The 25,023-nt window shown below is 40.5% G+C and overlaps 1 protein-coding gene across 19 annotated transcripts in view; it reads right to left on the reverse strand.

Moving 5' to 3' along the window:
- The window catches only part of MAST4 (microtubule associated serine/threonine kinase family member 4), a 536,231-nt gene that overhangs the window by 141,343 nt on the left and 369,865 nt on the right, over nucleotides 1-25,023 (reverse strand). The window contains exon 1 of one of the 19 annotated variants that reach the window (XM_036887947.2): nucleotides 20,254-23,797. The exons of 16 other annotated variants lie outside the window; for them this stretch is intronic. In XM_036887947.2, coding sequence (XP_036743842.2) covers nucleotides 20,254-20,345 — 92 coding nt within the window. In that variant the 5' untranslated portion in view covers nucleotides 20,346-23,797. Of the gene's footprint in view, nucleotides 1-9,796; nucleotides 9,850-20,253; nucleotides 23,798-25,023 lie in introns of those variants that run through there. 2 more of the 19 variants (XM_036887950.2, XM_036887949.2) reach the window with 2 other exon arrangements.

A 25,023-nucleotide genomic window follows, 5' to 3' on the forward strand; every position in this document is an offset into this window, starting at 1 on the left:
ACCATGTTACAGTTGCTGCAGATAGAGTAAAAAATCATTGAGGCTCATTATCACTTCAAAATTATGGTAGTTCCCAGACCTGCCCCTAAATCTTGATACCCCTAAATCTTGATATCTGATGTGCTAAGAATCACATGTGCCACACAATTTTTAATGTTTTAATGACTATGTCAATATGACTGGTTTCCTTTATAATCCTATGTATGTACTTTTATGCATTTCAAAACGTTATTCTGAATGGTGCTCCATGAGCTTCACCACAGTGCCAAGGGAATCCATGATCTCCACAACAAACAGCTAAGCAGTGGAGGGCCCAGGAAGACTTCCCAATGCCCCCCGACCAGTCAGTGGCAGAAATGTGACTAGAAACAAGGTCCCTGGCTATACTGCAGGACTCCTTTCATTGTATTTTATCACTTCAGCTGATTCAAGCTTTAAAGAAAAAGGAAAAAAGGCCAGGATCCCCAAAAGAAGGAGCATGTGGTGTACACGTGTTCCGGGCACTGCTGGAGGCACTGGGCTCCCAGAGCCATCATCCTGTCCCTTCTTACACTCACTTGTTACCACAAGTTTCTTCTTTCAAGGTATCCAACAGCAAGTTTAAATACAGGTAGGTGGATGACAGAATTTAGACATCTAAGAAACAGAAAACCTATTTATCATCTAAGGGGATTACCCTCAACTGCCCCACACAGCATTTATACATTACTTAGAATGGAGATTCTGTATCCTTTCTAGGAAAAACATTTGGAATTCTTTCCCATTGGTCACAGAAAGGTAGGAAAAAAAACATGAGTGAAAATAAAAAGTTCAATCATTTCATACCCATTAGGATGACAACTATAAAGAAAAAAAAAGGAAAACAGTAGGTATTAGAGAAGATGTGGAGAGACTGGAAACCTTGTGCACTGTTGCTGTGAACGTAAAATGGTACAGCTGTTATGGGAAAAAAGCACCGCGGTTCTTCAAACAATTAAGAACAGAATTATCACAGACCCAGCAATTCCCCTTGCGGGTGTAAACCAAAAGAACTGAAAGCAGGAGCTTGAAGAGAGATGTGTACCCCCTATGTTCACAGCAGCATCATTCACAACAACCAAACTGTGGAAGCAGCCTACGTGCCCATCGACAGATGAACAGGTGAACAAAATGCGGCATATACATACAATGGACTATTACTTAGCCTTAAAAAGGAAGGAAATTCTGACACATATACAAGATGGATGAACCTCGACAACACTATGCTAAGGGAAAAAAGCTACTTGCAAAAACCAAATACTATATATGATTCTGCTTACATGAGGTACTGAGAGTCGTCAAATTCATGGAGCCAGAAAGTGGAATTGTGGCTGCCAGGGGCTGGGAGAGAGGGAAGTGGAAAGTTGTTTAATGGCACAGAGTTTCATCTTTGCAAAATGAAAAGAGTTCTGGAGATTGCTCACTACTGCACTTAACACTATTGAACTGTACACTTAAACGTAGTGAAGATGTTAAGTTTTATATTGTGCATATGTTATCACAATTTTTTTAATCTGAAAAAATTAATAAATCAAAGTTTTGAATAGACTGGAGAAGAGCTGAACCAATGATAAGAAAAAAATTAAAAGGAATGAATACAGAATGTAAGTTTAGGAAGTACATTAATGCTACATTTGCTAAGCAGTCTTTCAAATGCTCAGAATATCACTAACCATAATTATCCCACCATCCTGCCCTTGCCCTGTATGCTTATAAAAAAACTCTGAAGAAAATTATTTATCTCAAATGAGTTAAAGTAAGCTCTTTGTGTTAGGAGGGCCTGCTCTTAGGCCTCTGGCATCTTCCCTCTAATCCACATAAAGGAGTTGCATTTTGGCGATGTCTAAACATTAGGACCCAGGCAGGACTCCTGGGAAGACTTCCTCACTTGATTCTCCACAGTCACCTTTCTACAAGGACTTTAAGCAATGGGGATCCAGAAACAGTGACTTCACTGCTCAGAGTCCTTTTCAGCTGTGGCTTGGAATGACCAAAGCGTGGTCACGAGCTATTATGTAACTGTTGGCTCCTCAAAGATTCTCCTAAACGTCTAACTAGGTCAAGGTCCACAGACTCTGGTTTGCTGGGAAAGATGAAGGATACTCTCTGAAAGCCAGATCCAGCAATGTAGGAAGTTTTTCTAATTTCTTCATCTCACTATCTCTACAGAGTGATGTCATGGTTTTCAGTATGGGTTTAAGCTAAGCTGGAAGAGAAAATATACACAATGGAATATATATTACAGAATGCTCACAAATTCTTCAGAGTATCTGTTGAGCCTTCCTATTCACTAGAATCCTCAATCTTCACAGATGACATTTCTAATTGAACACTGTCCTTACTCTATTCAGTAAGCCTCAGAAACTTCATATGCCATCTCTATGATAGCATTTAGGTGACTCTATGTGTTCATCAATTGCATCCTTGTACCAAAGGTAGATGTGGCTACTTATCACTGGTAATGTATGAGCCTGCCAAAAACTAGCTGAGGGAGAGGAAAAATCAAACTCAAAACAAGCTACTGTATCTGACATCACAGCAGGGAAGCTCTAGCTTATTTCACACACAAATCAGATCAATGGAAGATGGAAATGCATGATACATTAGACAGTTTCAAACCTTCATAAAAGCAGACCTTGCAGTGTGCACTAACAACAATCTGCATTTTAGTAATGTTACATATTTGAACATTAAATGTGTTGGGGGGAAAAACAAAAAAAATATCCAATTTCTTCCTTGAAATATTGATGACAACATAGTAAAAGTTGAGAGCAGTAATAAAACTCCAGGAGTACTTCAGCATTTTATTTAAAATAATAATAATAATAATAATAATAAGGGAGAAATGTGGGATTCACATATAAATCAAGTATAAAAATCAAACGAATATTCATATTTGACCTGATTGTTTATAGTTCATAATGCGTGATCAAAACCGAAAGTTTCTGTGATATGACTGCCCTTGCACTGTTCACCATGTAAGAACTTATTCACTACGTAAGAATTTGTTCACCATGTAAGAACTTGTTCGTTATGCTTCAGAAGATTGGAGACTGTTGAGAATTAGGCTTGGGGTTGATTAATGATTGTGCATTGAGTCCCCAATACAGAATTTTATTTTTGTCAACAACCATTTGAGCAATAAATATGAGAGATGCCCTCTCAAAAATAAATAAATAAATAAATGAATAAATAAATAAATAAAACTCCAGGAGTTCTTTGCCCCTATAACAGTACTTCAGTCCTATACCTTGCCCCTGCTCCCCGGCTCCCTCCATTCCTCAAGTTCCACAGGAGGAATTTTCATTCTTTTAGAAGTATTTCATCCTAAAGCATATGCAGTGTTTATTCCAGACTTGAATCTGGTGATGATGTACCCTCCTATCTTTTTTTTTTTTTTTTTTTGCTAGAGAAAATATGGAGCACCATACTGCCAATCTAACAATAATGTGCCGTGAGACAGGAGACTTACAAACTTGGAAGGAACCTCAAGTAGACATAAAAGCTACTTGGCATTATGGATCAAGATTCATAAACATGTTCACATCACTTTGGCCTAGAAATCTCTATTCTGGGAATTTAGCCTAAGACAATCATTCCAAAAGACAGAAAAAGCTATATGCACGAATATGCTCACTGTGGAGTGCTTTCATTCAATAAACCTTCATTAAGTGTCTATTATGTGCCAGGCACTATGCTGGCATAAAGTCTCTGCCTCAAGACATTCACAACCAACTGGGAATTCAGAGAAATACACACAAAATTACAACATGTTGGGATAAATGCTAGCAGGCCTGAATAGACATACTAGGAGCGCTAAAATGTGCTAGGACAAAGTGAGTAAGAAAGATATTACAAAATTTTAGGGAAGGCACTTATAGTTTCTTCACAATATTTTTTTAAGATACAAGGTAATGTTAAAATACTAAAAAAATCCCTTTATTATTCTGGAAAAAAAGAACCCATTCCTCAATACATTTTTAAAATAAAACATAACAAGCAAGCATAATTGCCCTTAACAGCTCTCAGAAGTCCCCCCTCTTTCTCTCCACTATGTGTGGGAGTTGGAGCGTAGCCTTCAATCAGAGTCCTCACTAGGCATGTCCTACCAGTCTATTCCCAGTCTGGTTTTCTACTAGACACCAGGATGTCCCTAATCAAAACTGCTGAGGAACTCTGAGTTCACTCTGTTTAAAACGTAAAACAATATAAACAAAAAAATCTTATCATTCCTTTGAGAATTTTCTCTTTCAAATGACCCAGAACTGCTTTTAAAAACTCCTGCTTTAAGATTTCAGAAGGTTATTTGCTAAATATGGTATTTATAATTTGTAATGATTTTTTTTTTTGGTGTAGGTAGAAATGAAAAAATATGGGTTTTAGGTGTCATGTTGGAAACATTTTGAAGAATTATAGATTGAACACACCTAGTAATAAACAGTGAGAAATGATCTCAGCTAAATTGGGACATGTTGCAATCTAAATAGCATGCCTGTATTTACACTAGAAGCAGAGAAAATTCTATTCTTATAACATGCACAAACACCCAGTTCAAGTCAAGACATGCTATATATCAGGGTGTGGGGACCACAGAGCTGCCTCTCTCAGTGTGTTCTGGCCTGTGTTGTGGTGCAAGGCTCTGGCCATACTCCAGAAGTAGGTAGTGGCTTTGGATGGATCAGTAGAGAAGGCCACACCTCAACTATTTTTTTTAAGGAGTGCCTAAAGAGAAAGACTGAAATCAAAATACTCAATGGGAAGGAGGTGAAATGAACATTTACTGAGTGCCTCTATTTGCTAGGCATTACTGTACATCCTGGGTTGGCAAAGTCTTTGGAAAGGGCCAGATTGTACCCATTTTGGGATTTGCAGGCGAGAGTCCCATGCAACAATACTGCACTCTGCTGCTCGAGCACAAGCAACCATAGTTACTGCCTAAATGAGCTGGTGTGGCTGAGTTCTTACAAAGCTTTGCAAACAAAAATGGGTGGTAGGCCAGATTTTAGTCGGTATGTAGGCTGTAGCTGGCCTACTTTGACCTAAGCACTTCACAATTTCTCTTATTTACAGCACTAGAAAGTGGTTTGCTGGATATTCTTCCTACTTAAAAATGTGGAAACCAAATATCAGAGATAAGGTGACCTGCCAAGGTCACATGGCTAGTTTGCTGAAGAATCACGATTCTAACCAAGGTCTGCTGAAATCCAAAGTCTGAACTTCTACTTTAAGAAAAGCATCTCTTTGTTTGAATACAGATGAAGAAGGAGTCAACTTGAGCCCAAGAAAAAAAAAAATCAGTCTAAATCTTTCCTCTCATTGAACATGAACCAGTCTGTGGCTATCTATGACAAAATACGGAAGAGAGCAAAAATTCTGATAAACAGGGCTACAGAATAAACACTCCTCCCAAAAGAAACTTACAGAATACTCAGTACTGAACTCCTTCATACTGTAAGGGAAAAGGAAACAAATTCTGGATTACAATGTGTCAGATAACGGCACGGCTATAATGTGGTCACTCTTCTAGAATTCCAACATTTCCTGAGGATTTTTGTCAAACAATCCCATTGATATTCATATATTCACTAATTCATTCATTCCATGACCAGATCACACACTAAATAAGTGCTTGAAAAACAAGGGTGCAGCAACTGTCCATGAGAGTTGGAGGCAACACACAGACCCTACAGTCAAGTACCTGCTGATCTGCACTGCCGCTTGAGTAGGAAAAGAAACTGGGGTGACGTGTAGAGTTCACTACCTGCAACTCAAGAGAGAATAGGCAAAGCGAGGGTGCCACCTCTTCTAGCTGAACCTTATTTAAGGTGCTCACTCCTTTTATTCCCCATGAGAAATCAAAGATTCTATTTTCACCATGGTTGTCCTAATTTGGAATCTGAAGACCAAGGTTCCAAGTTCATCCAGGTTCCAAGTTACTTTACCAGCTTGAAACTTTGGTACCTAAACATTAATTTCCTCATCTTGTAATAATGGGGTTCAACTAGATGCTCCTGAAAGTCTCTTCCAAGTTATGTCTTCCATGAATCAATTTTTTTAGACATAGGATTCTGTATGACCAATATTCAAAAAAAAAAGTGATACCATGGATAAAACTTAGAAGTCCACATATGTTAGTCCATGACATAGGATTCCTAAATCCTTATATGAAGAAAACCTTCAATTTTTCAAATTATCTCCCTTAAAAAGAAAGTATCACTTGGAGAGTTGCACAATTATTTTTGAAAATTAAATGATGATTTTCCCCAAAGGACAGAGGGGAAAGGAAGATGTGGAACAGATGGATTCATTGTTCCCCTATGGAGAAAAAATATTTCTACACCTTGCAAAAATTATTAATTGGCCTGCCATCTGGCAAGCCGGCTTACATACATAAGGGATAAAGTTTAGATCTTGAGGCTTAACATTTAAGCCTGTGGAGAGATGGTAATTGGAATCTTTCTCAGTTATCATTAGTATATTTAAAGGAACATGTCATGAAGAATCTGAATACAGGTGTAGAAAAATAGGACCTAAAATGCGAGACCATTCAATGTGAGATCACTGGCATCATTGGCCTCGCGGACACTCCCACACCAGGTGAGGCTGTGCGTTAGCTCAGCAGCTTTCAGAGCTTGGGTTTGAATACATCCCCACTTTATGGACACCCCCCAGGCCCAAAAGCCTTCTTGTATAGTATAGGTATTTCTCAAATTTTCTGGAAATCTTACCATTGTAAAGCTGGGTTTTTGAAAGAATCTCAAGGGAAAAAAGCAGCTCATAAAACAGGAAGCACAATAAACTATGAATTTTGTGGTATATATGTCCACATGTGTGCACACATGCACTCAGACAAATGACATTTAGCAAGAATAACCCCACATTTCTAACAGTGGTTATGTGAGAGGACTAGATCTTGGGGTGATTTATTTCTTCATGATTGCCTATATTTTCTCTAGTATCTGTCTTGAGCATGTGTGGGATTAAATTTTATTTTAAAAGCTGTATAAAACACAATAAAAATGGATAGACACAACAAATTGTTTTACAAAGCAAATATGCTATTTGAATTATCTTTTGCAAAATGTGTGTTTTGTTCTATCTTCATTTTCATTGAAAAACTCCAAGATTCCTTCTGGATCTCTGTATTTATTTTATAACAAGCATGATCTATGTCTTAAACTACATACCTTAAAAATCTTCCACCTCATATCCCTGTTTCTCTCCCCAATGAACAACCCCAAATTATTTTTAACTATTTCCTAGTTACATTTACTTTTCTGTCTCTTACAACTTCTTTAGCTATATACATCAAAGGGGCTATTACATATTAATAATAGACCACACAGTTTAGGTAGTTTATACTTTTCTTTCAAATATCTCATTCTGATACATCTTCCTGGTACCTAGTTGATATCACCTAAGTAATCAAGCTATATATTAGTCATCTTCCTCATTAAAATGATTTTTAAAACAGATGACACAATGTAACATAGTCACCTGACTGGGATCCTGGGACAGAAAAAGGACACTAAGGTAAGAACTAGTCAAACCTTAATAAAACATGGAAATAATTTTTTAAAAAGGAGTGGCAGGGGAAAGCAAAACAGAACAGCTTATGCTAATCCTGTATTCGTGGTCTATATCTTATATATTATATATTCTTTATCTTAACTGTGGTGGTAGTTATATAAGTATACTTGTCAAAATTCAGAACTGCACACTTGAAAATGATGATTGTACTGTATGTACATTGTCCCTCAATAAACTATTATTTAAAAACAAAACAAAACACACCTACTTGCTTGGACTTTCTTTTTCTAGAGTGAATAAACAGAAGTGGTAAACCTTACATCAGTAGGAATCTGAAGATTTGCGCCTGGATTAACAGAAATGGAAAACACAATCCTGAACATTTAAAGAAGGCTCTGGAGGGAAGGCTTCCTCCACCCTCTCTTCATGAAGGGGAAGCCATTCCTCAAAAGCAGCTCACATATTGTACCACCAAGAGCTAAGAGATAGCCACTGAAGGGTTTTTGTGGTTTAGAGAATTCTGGACACAATATTTATGCCTTTTATATATTGCAGGTTATTTATACTTCATTCTTATAGAGTTGTGTTTGATGCATAACAAAGCAGTTAATTCTTAGTTCTCTAAATACCATGATTTTCCCAGAGGCAAAGAGGTATTTAACTGACTGCCATCAACTCATTTCCTTAAAAACATAGTTAGCATTAGCATATTTAACAGGAATTACTATATTTTTAAAAAGTAAAGAAGCAGCTTATAAGCATTCATCTCTAAAATTCCAGTAGATCCTTTCTGGCATTCATACTGTATTCTAAGTTTTATTGCAAAAATTTTTGTCCCTTCTGTGAAAGGAATTATATGTGCTACTATAAGATTAGCAAGGATTTTGAGATGTGTTCATAATATATAAACTCATGTGAATGCACAGGATTTAAAAATACACAAGAGAGAAATCTCAGAAATACAATTATGGGTGCAGCAGAGTGTTTCTCACTCAAAAGGCCTGGAAAGAGAGCAGCTATTTAGAGTTCTGCCATAAGGAAAACCTCAATTTTAAAAGCACAAGCACACTCAAATATATTATAAACTGATACTTTCAGTTGAAGAAATTATAGGAGACTACATACACAATTCCTGTTAATAGGAAAAAGAATCAGCAGGTGGCATTTTAAAAGAAAGTAGAACCTACTTCTATTTTCCACTTTCTTCTCTCAAACAGCAGGTAGCATTTCTATAGCAAAGATCAAAATTATCAGGGCTCCATATTCCACAAATATCTCTAAATTGCCAGGAAACTTCTCTACTATAAAAAATAAGGCATTAAAACCTTACTTCACAAATATTATTTTGGGTAACTGAGTACCGTTACCGCTGCATTTCCTTTGGACAAAGGAATGTATAGTTAAGTGTTTATCCAGATTTACCACTTACTACTGGTGAGATTTGGGGACAGCTACATTAATTTCTCTAAGACTCAATTTTTTCATCTCTGCAATGGATATTATAGATAGGATTAAATGGGATGACATACACCCAACTGCCTCAGCAGATCCGTAAGTCCTTCTCACTTCTCCTCTGCTGATATTGGTAGAGCTCAGACAGGTTATTACATGCTACTGGAATTAGGTGTCTACATTGCTTTCTAAACCCACTAGGTTGAGCTACTTAAGGAAAAGTATAATTCAATACATTCCTTTGTTTCCCAGGTGATAATCACAGTTCTGGTCATGTAAAAGATACCTGATAAATATTTGGTTCTTAAGTGAATAAATGATGCAGTGTGGTAAATCCCCAGACCCCGTCCACAGGAGTCAAATGTAGTCAAACTGGGTTATTAGGTTATCAAGTTTCAGAAGGTGATTCAGGCTCATCTACAAGCCACGAAGCAGGAAGGGAAGCACACAGAAGCACATAATTCACAAATAACCCCCGCCGAGTGTTTTAAATGCAATCAGCTTCCCAGGTTTCAGAGGTGACTCCCCAGCCATTGGCTTCTGGTTTCTCTATCTTTGGCACAGTTTATAATCATTTGAGTCCTCCTCACTGTTTCTAAAGCAGCCAAAGGAAAGGAATTGAAAGAGTTGCTGCACGGTCTTCAGGATGGGGTATCCCCTCCCAACCCAATCCCCAAAACATCTTAAGAAATTCAGTCCATGACTAGGAAGCGAGAACCAGACCAGACCAAACCAAATCAAATCACAGTCACTTTAGTCTACAGGCCGTAACATCGAGTTTAAGATATATACACACCTGGAACTTCCCAACAAAATCCATAAATGTTGGGCCATGAATCCCTCCAAACATGTTAGTTTCTTATTAAATAGATTTGAAATCAAACCTGTTAAGTGGCTGAAGGGACAGCTACAAGCCACTGCCTGCAGGACACACCTAAAAGAATGAAAAGTTTGAAAAGCGAACGTTGTTTCCTTGGCTCCAGGCTGGGCATGTCACTTACATGGGAACTAGAAAACTGGCTTAAAATGAGAACTATAATCTTTCTGGAACAATAGGTCATGACGAACTTCCTTAATTCCAAAAAAAAAAGAGTGTTTAGGGGGGATTTCTGCTAACTCAAAGTGTAAAGGGCATATATATTTACTTTGGCTTGAATACAACATTTCTGAATATGTCTATCAGTGCCAAGAGTCAGAATGCTTTCTTTTCCTCATGGATTTTAATCCTGGGACCCATTCCACAGAATGGGTGCATTTCCTAAGAATGGCATCAAAGAGTTGCATCACATTAATATTTAACCAGCTAAATTATCTGTACCTTTTGACCCCAAAATCACCCTAGATCTGGTGTGAGAAGGTAGACACTAATTTTAAAGTTAAAATGTTCAACAGTAAGACAAACCAGTTTCTCTTGTTAAAAAGTTTCCTTAAAAAGCCATCAAATGATAAGTAATCAGTCACAATTTCAAAGAAACTGAAGTCCATCTGCCAAGAAGACAACTTGACAATGGCAATACTGGTAAAATGACATCAAAACCACAAATATCCAAGAAGTGGACTGAAGAGAGCAGACCTCTGATCTTGAGCCTGGATTCCTGTGTTAAGAATGCTTATAAAAACCACTAACCATTTTTCACCTTAAACCTAGACTGCAAGGCTAACCTACCTGAAATTGACAAGACAAAACATCTATTGAAAAATAATGCTACATACAAATTTTACAAGTCACATAAAAATATGGCCACTTCATTCCTTACTACCTCTGTAGACCAGAAATTCTTTACTAACTCTGTGGTCCAGATATCAAATCCTAAAATAGACAAGAAATATAATTCTTAAGCATAGAAGTTCATTTCACAGAATCCATAAGAAGAGCTATGATCTACCACACACTGAACTCTCCCACACTCTACCTGTCCTGCCACTGTCCACTATGGCCATTTGAGCCAGAGGTAAAAAACTCCTTTGCTTAGGGACCTATCATTTACAGAAAATGCAAATTCATAATCACCCTTTCAATCTACCAAGTCAGGTGAGTGCCTATCAGCTGTTTTGCCATCTGTCTGCTCTTTGGAGTGGTTGAGCAAGCACAGGCTAATTTTACAATGAGCCACATTTTGGATAGGCAAATAATTTGTGTTTATCTGGATGTATACCAGAAGGGAGAACACCAAGCAGATAAAAGTATTCTTCACATGGAAAAAAATCTACCCAACATGGCTTCAGTACCTCTAAAGCTCAGCATCTGAACTGGGCAATCTACTTGAAAAAGTTTTTGATTCTGTATCAAAAATCCTGAGATTAGCAAAGTGAAAGTAATATTTTTACAGGAATTGTATCTCAAGTTCCAAGATCAACAAGCCATTCCAAATCAGACTGCAGAAATAACATTACATAATAATCACTTAATGACTATTGTTTTACAGTAACAAAGGTTTCATTTACCGTATTTCCTAGAGTGCTTTATTCAGCTGGCAGTTTTTCCTAGGACAAACACACTTTTGTCCCTTAAACGCCCCCAAACATTTGTAAAAGGAAAACATTTAATAATTATAATTTTTAATTCAAAGATACCCATCATAGCTATGAATGTTAAAGGGACAGGGGTGATTTTTGTGCAAAGAATAGGTTCAATGATTTTCTTCGGATTTAGTAGCTAAGAAATCTGGCAGTGGCTAGATAATATTCTAATAGTGATTCTCAAGGGAGAAATGCAAAAAGGTCAAGACCAGGATCCGAAGTCATCAACATGCACTGTAAATATTTAAAATTAGACAGAACGAAGCACAGCAAAGACTGCTTCAGCAACTACTCATATAGCAAAATGAGGCTGCAAATCCATCAGTTTTCTTCCTTCTCAGATTCTGTGACCCTGGGAAACCTCAGCAAGCTGCACAACGTCCTCATCTCCTCCACCCAGGTGATTCATTCAGAACTTAATACTTTAACTCCAAAGGACACCTGCAATTTAAACTTCCAAGTCAGATGAGAAAGTTTCCAGGGACATGTTGATGAACCTGACGCTGGAAGAACCAAAAGTTTATTCCAAGACCTTGAGACTATAAACCGTGTTTGCTCTGCCACATGTCAAGATCTGGATTTTGCCTGTACATTAGCCTGTGGTAAGTTTCCTAAGAGATCCCAAACTCTAACAAAACCAGAGTCACTGATAAATGTTAAAATCACAAAATCAGCAGAATGTACAAAGTACCAGGGATGTATAATAAAGCAAACAATGGGGAGCTTAAGATAAGAGATCAACATTAATGACTGTCTATTCTCCTTTGTAATCTATTTCACCTTCAAATGCTGATCAAAGCCTACATTCTCTGGTTGGGCCTTTTTTCTTTAAAACAAAACCATATTATGTTTCAGTTTGATGTTGGTGTAATTACCCTCTCTAATAGGCATGTCCAATGGCCATTAGCGCAGCTAGGATTCCCACAGGTCCTCTCATTCTATTAATAAGGTTTAAGGTCAACATTTTCAGAATTCACAGCCAAGTTCACAAGGGAACCCCATCCTAATTACCAAGATAGAGGAAAAGAAAAAAAACTACCAGAACTGCAAGTATTAACAACCATGTGAAATTTTATTCAGAGATATTTCTGGTTACAAATGTGCCACCTATCACAAAAACCCTATTTCCTACTACGTAGCCAAGACTTCTACTGACAGAGATTGACTTCGCTTTTAATAAATGGTTTTATGCACACCCTGTGCTACTTTCATCCAGGTCACCTCAGGACCATTGTAATATCTTGGCTCTACTACTTAACTTTCAAAGGGATGACTCAGTTACCATGATGTCACTCCTAAGTGACTAGGTTACACAGTAAAGGCAGCTCTGATTAAAATAGCTTTGTGCATGCTCGCTCATGCTAGAGATGGGTGTGTATGCGGGTGAGTGGGGATTCAGGGTCTCCAGCCACATTTCCCTGAGAAACCAGACTATTTCTGTTTCAACCAATAAAGGAGGAATCTCCTAAATTATTCAGAACGAGCCCTATTCCAAGTTTTCTCCTCTATGGGCCATCTCCATACAGGGACTCAAATGATTTCTTAACCCCAACGTCTGTCAGTTTTTAGCCCAACAGCAGATGATCTCTGTCTTGAGGCTCATGATTCCCCTATTTTAAAGCGATTACTTGTGCCTTCTAAAAACAGACTATGTGTAAAGAGAAGCAGACAAGCCAGAAAAGCATATATAATTGTCCCCTGAGCAACACAGCAGTGAGGGACACCAACGCCCCTTGCATTCAAGAATCCAAGTATAACTTTTGATTCTCCAAAAACTTACTAATAACCTACTGTTGACCAGAAACATTACCGATAACAGAAATAGCTGACTAACATATTTTTGTAGGTCTTAGGTATTATATACTATATTCTTACAATAAAGCTAGAGAAAAGAAAATGTTTTTTCAAATTGTCACAAATTTTCAAAAAATTTTCCAATATATGAATATTGAAAAAAATTGGACATATAAGTGGACCCACACAGTTCAAACCTGTGTTGTTCAAGGGTCAACTATCATGTTCTACCTTTTTCCCATGACCTTACTGAAATACACACAGCCCTCCCTCCCTGTTTTGACCAGTCACAGCAACAAACAGAACCATGCCTCCCCATGGAGCATGTGCCACATATTCTAACGGTTTTCTTTTAATGAACTTCATTTGAAATCTACTTCTTATACTCACCATGTTTCTCTTCCCCGATCTCATTCTCTCCCTCCCTCCCACTTCCCTTGCAAAAGACCTACATATTCAAGAGGCAAAACAATCTGTAACCTCCTAGTGTAAGCTTTACACTAGAGTCTAAAAGCAATGTTTTCAAACTGTGCATATTCATGCTCACGTCCTTTTTATCTGGGAAGCTTTAGAGGATGCAAGATACGAGAAGAATCCATGAGAACAAGCTGCTCTGGTCCATGAGAAATCAGAGCGCTGCTGGAAGTTCCCGGTAGGGTTTCTGCTTCCTGTTTTCCCTAGGAGCATCCCTTCCTAGGCTGGCAGAGGAGACCTCAAAAGTGAGGGCCTCAGGGAGCAGAACCACTGTTCCAACTGTGGGAGAAGGACTGAAGGGCGAGCCCCACAGTGATAGGCAGATCCGTCCTACCTGCAGAAAATACAGTCAAGGGCATGAAGAAAGGAGAAGGATGAAAGGAAGCAGTTACGAAACTGGTACAGGCTAAGGGAGGGGTAGGAGGGAATGGGTGCAGGGATTGGGGAGGGGCAGAGTGTGCAGGTCAGGTGTGGAGAGGCTGCTAGAAGGAGGGGTGAGTGCGCCAGGTTTCAGCCCCCGAGGGGCAGGTAGTGGAGAAGGCAGAGCAGACCAAGTGGCAAGGGGGTGGAAGACGATGACCTTAGAGCCAGGGACATACAGAAAGAGAAACTCCAACTGTGTAAACACGCTAGAGAGGAGATACCCAGAAGGCCGCGGAAAGAACCTGAGCTTCCAGTGAGGAGGTGGAAAGGAAACTGTCACTGCCTATCTGGGCAATGAAGCAGACAATAAAGTGAGCAACAGTGAGTAAAGGGATATGATTCAGGGAAGCGGCTGACAGGCCAGCTGTGAATGTGCAGAGGCTAGGGCACAACGATGTGTCACTGCTGTATTCAGCTGCCCACAGAGGGTGTGTACCACCCCTCGCCTCACCACTGTTTTCTGTCTCTTCACTCTTCCCTCACCCCACAGCTCTCCTGCGGCAGGGACGCTGCAGGCAGCCATGACGTCCCAGCTGCCAGACACCGCATGAGCTCCTTCCGTCTCTCGTGGACTGGCAGTGTTGACCTTTCTCTTGGGATCTCTGTGACAACACTCTGCAGGCTTCCTTCCCTCCAAGTCTCCTTTCCTGTACCTATCTGCATAAAAGGGGCATCTTAACTTGTCCCACAGATTAATCTAACGTATTTCTCAGATGGTACTAATGATGGCTCCCAAGCCTATTATTCCTGGTCTAGCCTCTCTGGTGCCCTGGGCCTACACATCCAACTGCCTGCCTCAGAGGCTCTGCTGTTCCCAGACGCCAGCTCCAAACTCTTCCCACAGATGCTCTTTCTTATCCCTTAGGTTTCGCCTTAAATATTACCTCCTCAAAGACATTTCTTGACCATATTACCTAAAGTAGCCCTCCACATACACCACTACTCTCTCGTCTTCGCTCTTACTTACAGCCAAAGATACACTGACCACCATCTGGCAACTGACTTATTTAGATGTTTATTTGTGAGGTCCAGGCAGTCTGTCTTGTCCACCACTGTATCCCTTGCTAGAGATGTGGGCTGAGGGAAGGAAGGAATGCTTCGTGGTGCTCAGCACACAACAGACACTCAATTAATGTGGATTAACTCAGCTCTGGGGATAAAAGGGCAAGGACAAGTTCTTGTCTTCGCCACTCGCACCCGTGCATGTGCAGGCGGCTCTCTCTGCCTTCCTGACTCTCCACGTCCAAGACCCAGGGCCACTGTGGTATCATTCTTCATCCCTGAGAGCCAGTGGCTCATCAACTCCTATCAATTTCATATCCCTAACCCCTGTCAAAGGCAGAATCTCACCGTAATCTTTTTAAAAGGCCTGCAAAAACCTTCAGATAAGCTACTGCAACAACTTACTAACTGGCTTCTAGGCCTCCGCCTCCCTCCCAGACCTAACTACCCAGGGCTGCTGAGCATGCCTGCCCCCCACCCCCCAACACCAAGCACCTCAGCTCTCCTCAGTCTCACTGCCAGCCACTCATCCCCTTGTTGGAATGATAGCAACAATATTAGTCGTTAGGATTTACTTAGAAATTTTATGTGCCAGTCACTACATTAAGCCTTTTACACATATGAACATTCTCATCTTTACAACACTCCTATGAGATAAATAATTTACTTGTCCCTATTTTACGAATGGGGCAATTAAAGTCCAAAGTAGTTAACTTACCCAGTACCATTTGAAGCCGAGTAAACCGGCCTCTGATCAACACTCTCCACCATTGAGCTTTATTATACTGCCTTCAAACTTCATGCTTCAGCAATACCGAGTTATGCTTCTGGTTCTTTAAGTCTAGCACTACTGAGTTACGTAGAGTCCCTTGAAGCCAATGTTGCTAAGGCCACTGTGTCTTCGTACACTCTATTTTTTTGCCCCATGGGAAGGCCTTGTCCTTCTGTGTGATAAATACCAGGCTGTCCTCCAAAACCTCCCTGAGGTGTGCCCTTTCTATGGGGTGCCTCTCCTGGCTCCCTGAGACCAAAGTCTCTCTTACCCACTGACCACTCCTATGGCTTATATATACCTTGTAAATACTTTTCTATTGCCCTGGCTTGCAATGATTCATTTGCATGTTTTGACTAAGACAATCCCCTGCCTCTCAACTTTAGGTCACAGAGCCCAGGCACACAACAGATGCTCCATAAGTGTGGATTTAGCTGGTTATCAAAAAATGGGTGAGTACATATTTACTAATACCCAACATGTCAGGGCAGGAGAGACGTGTAGTCTCCATACTTTTTAAAGACCTACATTCACGTGCAAAACAAAAAAGAAAAACTCACCAAACACTATAGATGCTTCTGAAGGGAAGATGCAGTGTGCACAAATATCCAACACATTCTAACAGATACAGCAGTAAGTTTAAGATCCCTGAATGTAATGTGAATTCATTCTGAGTAATGCCGAGTAATGTGAATTCAGCAACAAAACAAAAAAACCCTCTTATCCCATGAGTTCTCCAAAAAAATACATGTGGCACCTTGCTCAGTGATCAACTGAGTCCCCAACTGTCCACTGGCATGCATAAGAGCTTTGCTGATTTAGGTGCCATGTGTGGAGATTATCACCTTAGCCCAGTGAAAACATGACAGATTTCTAAGGCTAAAAATCAAGTATCTTCTATATTCTCTAGACTGCACATCAACAAAACTAAAGGTGCCCCTCAAAACTGAGCATTAACATATAGAAATCAGTGGTGGCACTTCCTCTACAGTGTGACACAGTAGTGACACAAGAGAGAGAAACCTGATCCCTTCCACCGCGGTCACATAACATAAATGGTCACTGTGAGGCAGGCAAACTCATTTCCATTCGCAGTCATGAGGGGATCTGCAAGTGCATGGAGTATCTGCAGATCGATGAACTCTGCAGTCTCTAAAGCATGCAATTATTGCTTCCATTTCAGACAACAAAATTTGGTTCAAATAATCTGTCCAGTCAGCCTAGGTTTCTACCCCTCAAAGCAGCAGGTGAATGGCTGTTATCAAGACTGCCTTAAGGAAATAAGGGAGAGGGAGAGAAGGGCAAAGCCAGACTTATATAAGGAATTGTTTCTAGAGAAGCATCTGAGCTTTACGCCAGAACAGCAAAGCCAGTGGCGTCCAGCTGACCCAAAGCCCGCCATAGTCAGGACAGAAAAGAACAGAGGAGCGATCTATTGTCTTTGGGGTGCAGCACCTGGGACCCAGGCTTTCAGTTCACGAGTCCTGTGTAAGAGTCTGGGCTTGGGACTAAGTCCATAGACTTCTTTCCCTAAGAACTCAGGGAGGTACAGGCCCCAGCAGGGCTCTGAGTTGGAAGAAAAACGGTCATAAAGTGTTCCTCTGACAGTGCCAATCAACAAACCAGTGTCACGCTGAACCAGCAAGGCAGTCGTGATGGGGCAACACAGGCTTCCATGACAGTCTCTCCCGTGATACAGATTCAAAGAAAGAATCTGAAACCATCCAGCCTCTTTCATTTGTCTAAGTGGTATGCACATCCTACCCCTTGGAACTCTAAGATGCTCATTCACAAGTCTGAAGCCAGAGTTTACTCTTTGTCAGATGCAAGAAGCTGCTAGTGAAGAAAAGGTGAAGATGCAGCTCTCTGGGTTACCATGTTCACCAGAATAAGTAGCAGGGCTAAAAGCTGTAACATGCATGATCCATCAGTGGGTATATAGAAAAAAGCTGGGCTTGGGCAGGAGAGAGATTCCAAGGGCTTCAGGCACATCTGACTGAGGGTGAGGTGTCCTCACTTGGACATGGGGCACACCCTCAATGAGGCTGGTGAAAGGAGAGGACACCTTGGGAATGGCAGGTCCTTTTGAAAAGGCAGATTTAGGGAACCTGATCAGCCAGGTAAGGAATGGGGTTAATGTGGGACTCGGAGGGAGATACAAGATTTTAGCACTGAAGGGAGGCCCCGGACTGGGAAGAGCCACACTGTAAGCATATGCTCTGTGTCCTTACGGAAGGACAAAGACCGGATTGGTCACTGTATAAGCGAACACAACAGCCACACACACTCTCCTGCAGAGGACGACACAGGCTCTTCATCTTTCCAAATCTACATAATAAATATAAAGCAGTGCCAGTGTTGTGAGACCAACAGATAAGTAGGTGTATGTGGTGATGATCTTCTGGACACCTATTTCCAAACTCCATGAACGCTGGAAATCCCCAGTAACAAACAAGTGGCAACAACCTCTATTACAAGGGAGAGAAGAGAGTCCACCTCCCCTCTTCTACTGAACTGAATGGGCCCGTCTTGGGGAGTGGAGATGGCCCTCCTGCACTCCCCCACTTTGCTGGGAAGAACTCAGGTTACTTCATAATCTAGGCCCTCTGCACAGTGGACTGTCTGAATTGGAATCCCGAGGTGGACTGTCCTAAGGCCAGGGTCAGACCAGCCTAAGAAGTCTTCCTGCACTTGACTCTCTTAATAATACTATCAACAAATAGAGGGGGTGAAAAAGACCCCAAGGTTCCAAGGGTGCAGATACACAGGTGTGATGTCAGAGCAGCCTGATTGCTTCAGGAACTGGGTCCAGGTGAGAGGAGAGACTGTCGTAGCCAGGATACACCCTCAGAAATATTTAAGGACCCCTGACAAACTGAACTGGAAGGAAGCTATGAATTTACCCATGAGGAATAGTGGCCCTGTCCATATATAGCATTATCTCAACTGATGAGTTGTTTGGGGTGGGGGTGGGGGGCTGATGCATGGATGACACAGATTGTACAAAAACAACCAATACCAAAAGATAATGTCTCTGAACATATATAGCAGAATGAGTAAAGCTTAGTCACCTTATTAAAAGGCACAACTTTAGAATCTAACATGGTTTAGCAGTACCAGCAACTCTATAGGTGCATTAAAGGGTAAGTACAACTTTAAAATATGCATGATATCACACATACATATGTGTATTTTATGGCTACATATACACTTGTGCATATACATAGGACATATGAGAGTATTCTAGGACGCTTCTGAAATATATGAAATACCATGGGAAATTTCAAAAAGAAAAACTAAGTTTTCCAAAGGATCCGTATTTATACTACAAAAAGTTATAGGTATAACCAAACAGAACGAACAATTTTCTTGTGTTCTTTACACACTGGAGCAGAGAATTTTTCTATGAAATTTTTTATGACACTTCAAATCTGATGGCCAACATCCTGTTTATATGGTTGCTCCATAGCTTCCATGCATGTTCACATATATGTACAAGGCAAGTTTTGAAGAAAAACTCAGAGAATGTAACACTCTAAAACCACAATGATGCCACCTTTCTGTACTGGACACCATATGCAGAGAGGGGAAAGACCTTTAAAATTGTATTTTCTCAACCCAACTGCCAGCCACTTACGCAGAACTACCTTTCACTTGTGGCATGAGCTTCATCCTGATTTTAAAGTCCCTCCACCTATGGCCAAACGTGTATTACAAAATGAAAAGGCCAGCTTGTATTAGCAATAAAATGTCAGCAAACCGGTAAAAAAAGAAAAAGAAAAAGGCAACGTTATGCAGACCTGTCTCTTTAAGCAGACAATACGAAACAGGCTAACTTGGGCTATCTTTGCACTGTACATCTGCATCTTATAAAGGTCACATATTTAATAGAAGGGAACATCTGAAAGGCTCTCTGTCTTTCAGAAGCCTCCGATGTCTATGTGAACGAAATGGATAAATACGATCAGATCAAGGAGAGAGACTTAGACCAAGTATCTCCTCCTCCCTTTCCTTTTTCTCTTCCCACCACTCACAACTCAGGATCTTATAGCCCACATTTCCAAACGAGAACTCTCCAAGTATGGTCATCAGGATTCCCCAGGAAATCCGCGAGGGCCAGAGAACACCTGAAACACTGCTGCCTGGCAGGGTATAAACTTTTCAAACTGTCACCCAATAAAACCCCAGGTACCAAGGGCCTCTGGCAGGCCACCCGCCTGGAAAACCAACGCATCCCCTCTCCCAGCTAAGAAACCCCGCGTTTTTACCTTTGTGTTCGCCGAAGCCTGTTCCCTCTCCTCAAATGAGGCAAAGTAAAGTTTGAGAGCACAGTCCAAAAATTGGGGTCAGACATATCCATTTCTTTCTCTCTTCAATTCAGTACGTTGGGTTCAAGGCCACAGGGCCAAAACAGGAGTTGGGGGAAGAAAGAGGTGGGGGTTGAAAAAAGGAAAAAAGGGAAAAAAAGATCCCAATTATCCCCTCACTCCTCCAGAAGAAACGTGCTGTGAACTGTGCTCTCAAGAACAACTTGGAGCATGTCTAAGAAGTACCCGCCCCAGCCTTTACTTAACACACAGCCATTTCTCCAAGGTTCAGGAAACTTTATTTCCTCTTGAGTTTGCCCTCTCCTGGTCAGCCTGGGCCAGCTATAAACAGTAATTACAGGAGTTGGGCCGTGCGTTCTGCTCAAAACGCTGTCTGAGTGTGATTCAGTCCAACGTACTTTGTCATCTGTTTGGCAGATACCATTTGCAACTCCTGCGGGGGGTTGGGTGGGGAGACGACTATTTAAGTCTTTGGTTCCGGGAGGCTGTTGCTTATCAGCAAGCCATTCAATATCCGAACATGCCCAGTGCCGTTTCCTCTTGGTGTCTACATACAGGGAGAAGAATTTAAATAGAAAGAGCTCCTCTTCTCCCCATCCTCAAAAAAAAAAAAAAGGAAAGTTAAAAGCACTTCTAGAAATTTGGCCTATGGGCGGACTTGAGCCAGACCCCCGTGGATGGAGGCTCAGCCTGGCTGACGCTGCGCGGAAGGGACCCTTCCCCAGAGGCAGAGGGTCCCCGGGGAGCGGGGCCTCCCGGGAAAGGGAGCCGGCGGAGACCTGCACGCGGCCGGCCAAGCAGGATGCCAGCATCTCCCGCCTCCGCCGCGCCCCCAGGCCGGAGCCCCGAATGGATCGGTCCCCTGAAATAAATAAATAAATCGCCCTACGGCTCCGCAGCACCAGGAAGCGCGCTGCGCACACCTGAAGAGTGGTCGTGATTCACTGCAGGACGGATCACCATTAAAACACTGCAAGGAAGTCAGTAATGACCCTGCTGAGACGCTGCTTTTGTGTAGGAAAAGCACGCCAGTGGGATGCCGAACTCACCTGAAACCTCAGTGAACTAAATTTATGAGTTTACATCCATTTGATGAATTACTACAGTGCATACCTGTTTGGCTTCATGGACGGCAATGACATACCTAGGAAATGGCCAACCACTACCTGTAACTACACTTATTTATTGAACAAATGCTAGAATTATTTTCCTTCCAACTGTGTTAGAGCTTGAAAGGAAGGAAGGAAGAGGACGTTGAATCAATGTTATGGTTATTCATTTTGAAGAAAGGCATGGTATTCAAATAACTCCCCAAACCCACATATGCTGGTGTAAAAGTATGTAAAGAAAAAACCTAACTGCCTTAAATCTGGTGCAACATGGCAAAGATGCTAAATTTAAAAAATACATACATATAAACAAAAACATGTAAAAAATGGTTTAGTTCATCCAGTAAATACTGGGAACATGCTCACAGAAATACGAAGGTGCTGAGAAGGGGAGGTTGGTGTTCAGCTGACAAGTCCACTTTAGGATCTTTATCCAATTCTTGTGATCCCACCACCCCCAGAAATATTTTCACCCCAAGGACTCTAACAATTTTTTATGACAAATTCTTGCACATGGCTTTTTAATGCATTATCTCCTCATAGTCTCACCGCACCTCCTCAGATCCTTGAAATCTACAAAGGTGGACAAAAAAAGCAGTATTTCCTCAATTTTACAAGTGACAAAATACACTTCGCCAGGAACTTAGGGGCTTAGTCCAGTATATTTTGGTCCATACTAAGCCATATCTTTTTTCAAGTAGTTGAAAAGTTGTTTTTTAAAGACTGACACAAAGAAAGTATTACCTGAGCTCCAGAGCCAAGTTTCTCAACCTCGGCACTACTGACATTCAAGGTCAGATAATTCTTTTCTCGGGGGCTGTCTTATGTGTCAGAGGATGTTTAGCAGCATCCCTGACCTGTGTTACTAGAGGCCAGTTATGACAATCAAAATTGTCTGTAGACATTGCCAGAGGCAAAATCACCCCTGGGTGAGAACCACTGTTCCAGATTAAATCTCACTCTGAGAAAGGTGGTACAGAGCATTAGTTTAGAGCAAATATCTTAGGTTTGAATTCTGGCTCCAACACTTACTGTGACCTTAGGCAAGGCATTTAATCTCTGCCTATTTTCCCCATTTTTAATGAAGTCCATGACAGGACCAATAGAGGTTGACATAAATGAGATGACATACATAAACCTCTTTAAGCAGCGTCTACAATACACTGCACATACATGTTGGCAATATGCACAAACTAAAGAAATGCTTTGATGACAGATATGTAAGACTGGAGCAGGGGACACCCCACACCGTGCTGTCTACTTTTTTGGTGCCTTGAACACGCCTCTACTGAAGTGCTGGCCACACCATGTTATTAGTGACTTATTTACTGCTGCCTTCCCTATTGGTCTGTGAGTTCCTCAAGGCTAAAATGATGTTTTATTGATTTTTATATCTCTAAAATCTGATAGTTCCTGATTTATATGAGTCCTTAATAAACGTTTTTTGAATGGACACATTTCAGATGCTCAGGCATGTATTCTTTCTTTGAAGATGCTCTGAAATTAGAAGTATTAGCAGGTCAATTGACTTTCTCAAAGTATCTGAACCTCTTAAGAATCCCATGAGGATATTTTTAAATTCCAAAGACTTTCTCTTATTGACTCATTTTTATCTATATTCTATAACTGGAAACAGAAGGGCTAACATGCCTCAGATCTCAGCATGGCTAAGAAATGTCACGACCACAAATCCAAAGGAACCTTTCTTTGAATTCCACCCCCTTATATCACCCCCAAAGGGAAACACAAGGAAAAATTTTTGTATTAGGGGTCTGAATTTGGGAGGGAAACTTACATATTAGAGGCTGTCCAGAGAAGAACAATCAAAATGGTAAAGGGGTCTTGAAATTGTGCTGCAAAAATGATGGATTGAAGGAACTTTGAGTTGAAAGTGGAGAAAGAGAAAATTTAGAGAACCAGTGACAGCTGTTATTGAATACGGAAATAACTATTATGTGGGAAAGTCTTGGTATCCAAAGCTGAGGAAGACTGAAAGAAGGAAGGACTTCCTATGAGGGTGTTTGAGTCAAGGTAACTGAAGGAGATGCAGTGGGTGAAACTCAAGTTCTGCATAGTTTCAAGGCCTGATGACTCTGTATTCTTTGTGATCTTTCTAGAAAAGCCCATGTATTTAAACAACAGCTTGATAGCAGTTGATAGCAACTAAAGCAGACAAACCAACAACATAAACATTTATTTCTTCTTTTAACTGAATGAGAAATATCCTTGCTTATAAGCAATAGATGGCATTACTATCTCCACTCTGTTCATTTTAGGGAACCCACCATGCAGATTTTCAGAGGGATGGGTAAAGACATAAATACTTTAAACTACATACACTTTAATACATTTTTTGCTCTTAAAAGGCTTGGGAGAATTTGGGTTATATCCAAAATATAGATAGATAGGTAAAGAAAAATAAAATAAAATAAAAATAGGTAAAGTGCATGAGGAAGAAATGCACTACTTAATAGAGTAAAAGTGGCTGATGCATATATTCCCACACTCATTTAAGATAAGAGTAGGTGTGAACTAAAGCATAACTTGTCTTCTAACCTGTTTGACTTGATTTGGGAACTTATGATTCAGAGGGTAACATAGTCAGTAAACACAAGAATGAAAATTGTCAGAACTACTGACATTTTCTTACGACAATTATATGGGCAGAAACTAGAGTATAGTTTCAAGAGCAGTAAAAGACTGGCTATAGAACTAAGAGGAAATAGAGATTATTGGAAATTCTTAAGATTACAGTTGGTCTAGGTCAATATACAGATATTCAGCAAGATTTTCTACTTTTGCACAACAACAAAGCCTACACAGTAACAGACAACATTTATGAATCTGAAGGTTCATTCATTTAATCAGGATGATATTAACAGCCATTGTTTTTATAGAAAAGGTAAATGACTGAAAAATAAGCTTGTCATGCTACTGAAATGCTGTTTGGGGATGAAATGAGTATTTAAGAAGGGGTCAAATTGTTTACTATTCAACCTCTTTCTTACATAAAAGAAAATCCCAGGTCTTTTTCACTGATTTGAATTCTTCTACTTTCCACCCTCTGCTCCATGCCAATTTAGCAGGGTTTCCCCCGGCCCTACACAGAACAGAATTAAAGATAATATTCCTAGATCCTTCCTTTGAACTTAGACACTATGGGAGACAAAGTTTTCTAGCACAGGTGTCCAGCCTGGGAGGCTGTCAGCTCCCTGCACTGACACTCTGTCTTCAAGGTCCTGTTCAATGAGAAAACACTACGGAAAGTGGTATTGATACTGAGTTTCCAAATGTATTCTCCCTGATCTTGGCATAGCGTAGGGATTCTGCTATAAACTAAATTGACTTCCATCCAGCCTGTGTGTTTATAGCACCTAGAAGTGACTACCTCTTCTCTCTACACCTACAGGCCTACAATGGTCACTTTCTAAATGCTGTCTTGAGAGCTGAAGGGTCTTGCTTGAGAGCACAGCAAACTGCCCATCCTGAATGAGTGGTTCTTGCAGTCACTGAATATCTAAAGAAACAAAGCTTAAAGGCTGAGCTAGAAATGGGAAAAAATTGTATCAATGGGGAGCAGGTTGAAAGTAGCCTCTTGTAG

This window comes from Manis pentadactyla, chromosome 2, assembly GCF_030020395.1.
Source record: "Manis pentadactyla isolate mManPen7 chromosome 2, mManPen7.hap1, whole genome shotgun sequence".
NCBI classification, from domain to species: domain Eukaryota; kingdom Metazoa; phylum Chordata; class Mammalia; order Pholidota; family Manidae; genus Manis; species Manis pentadactyla.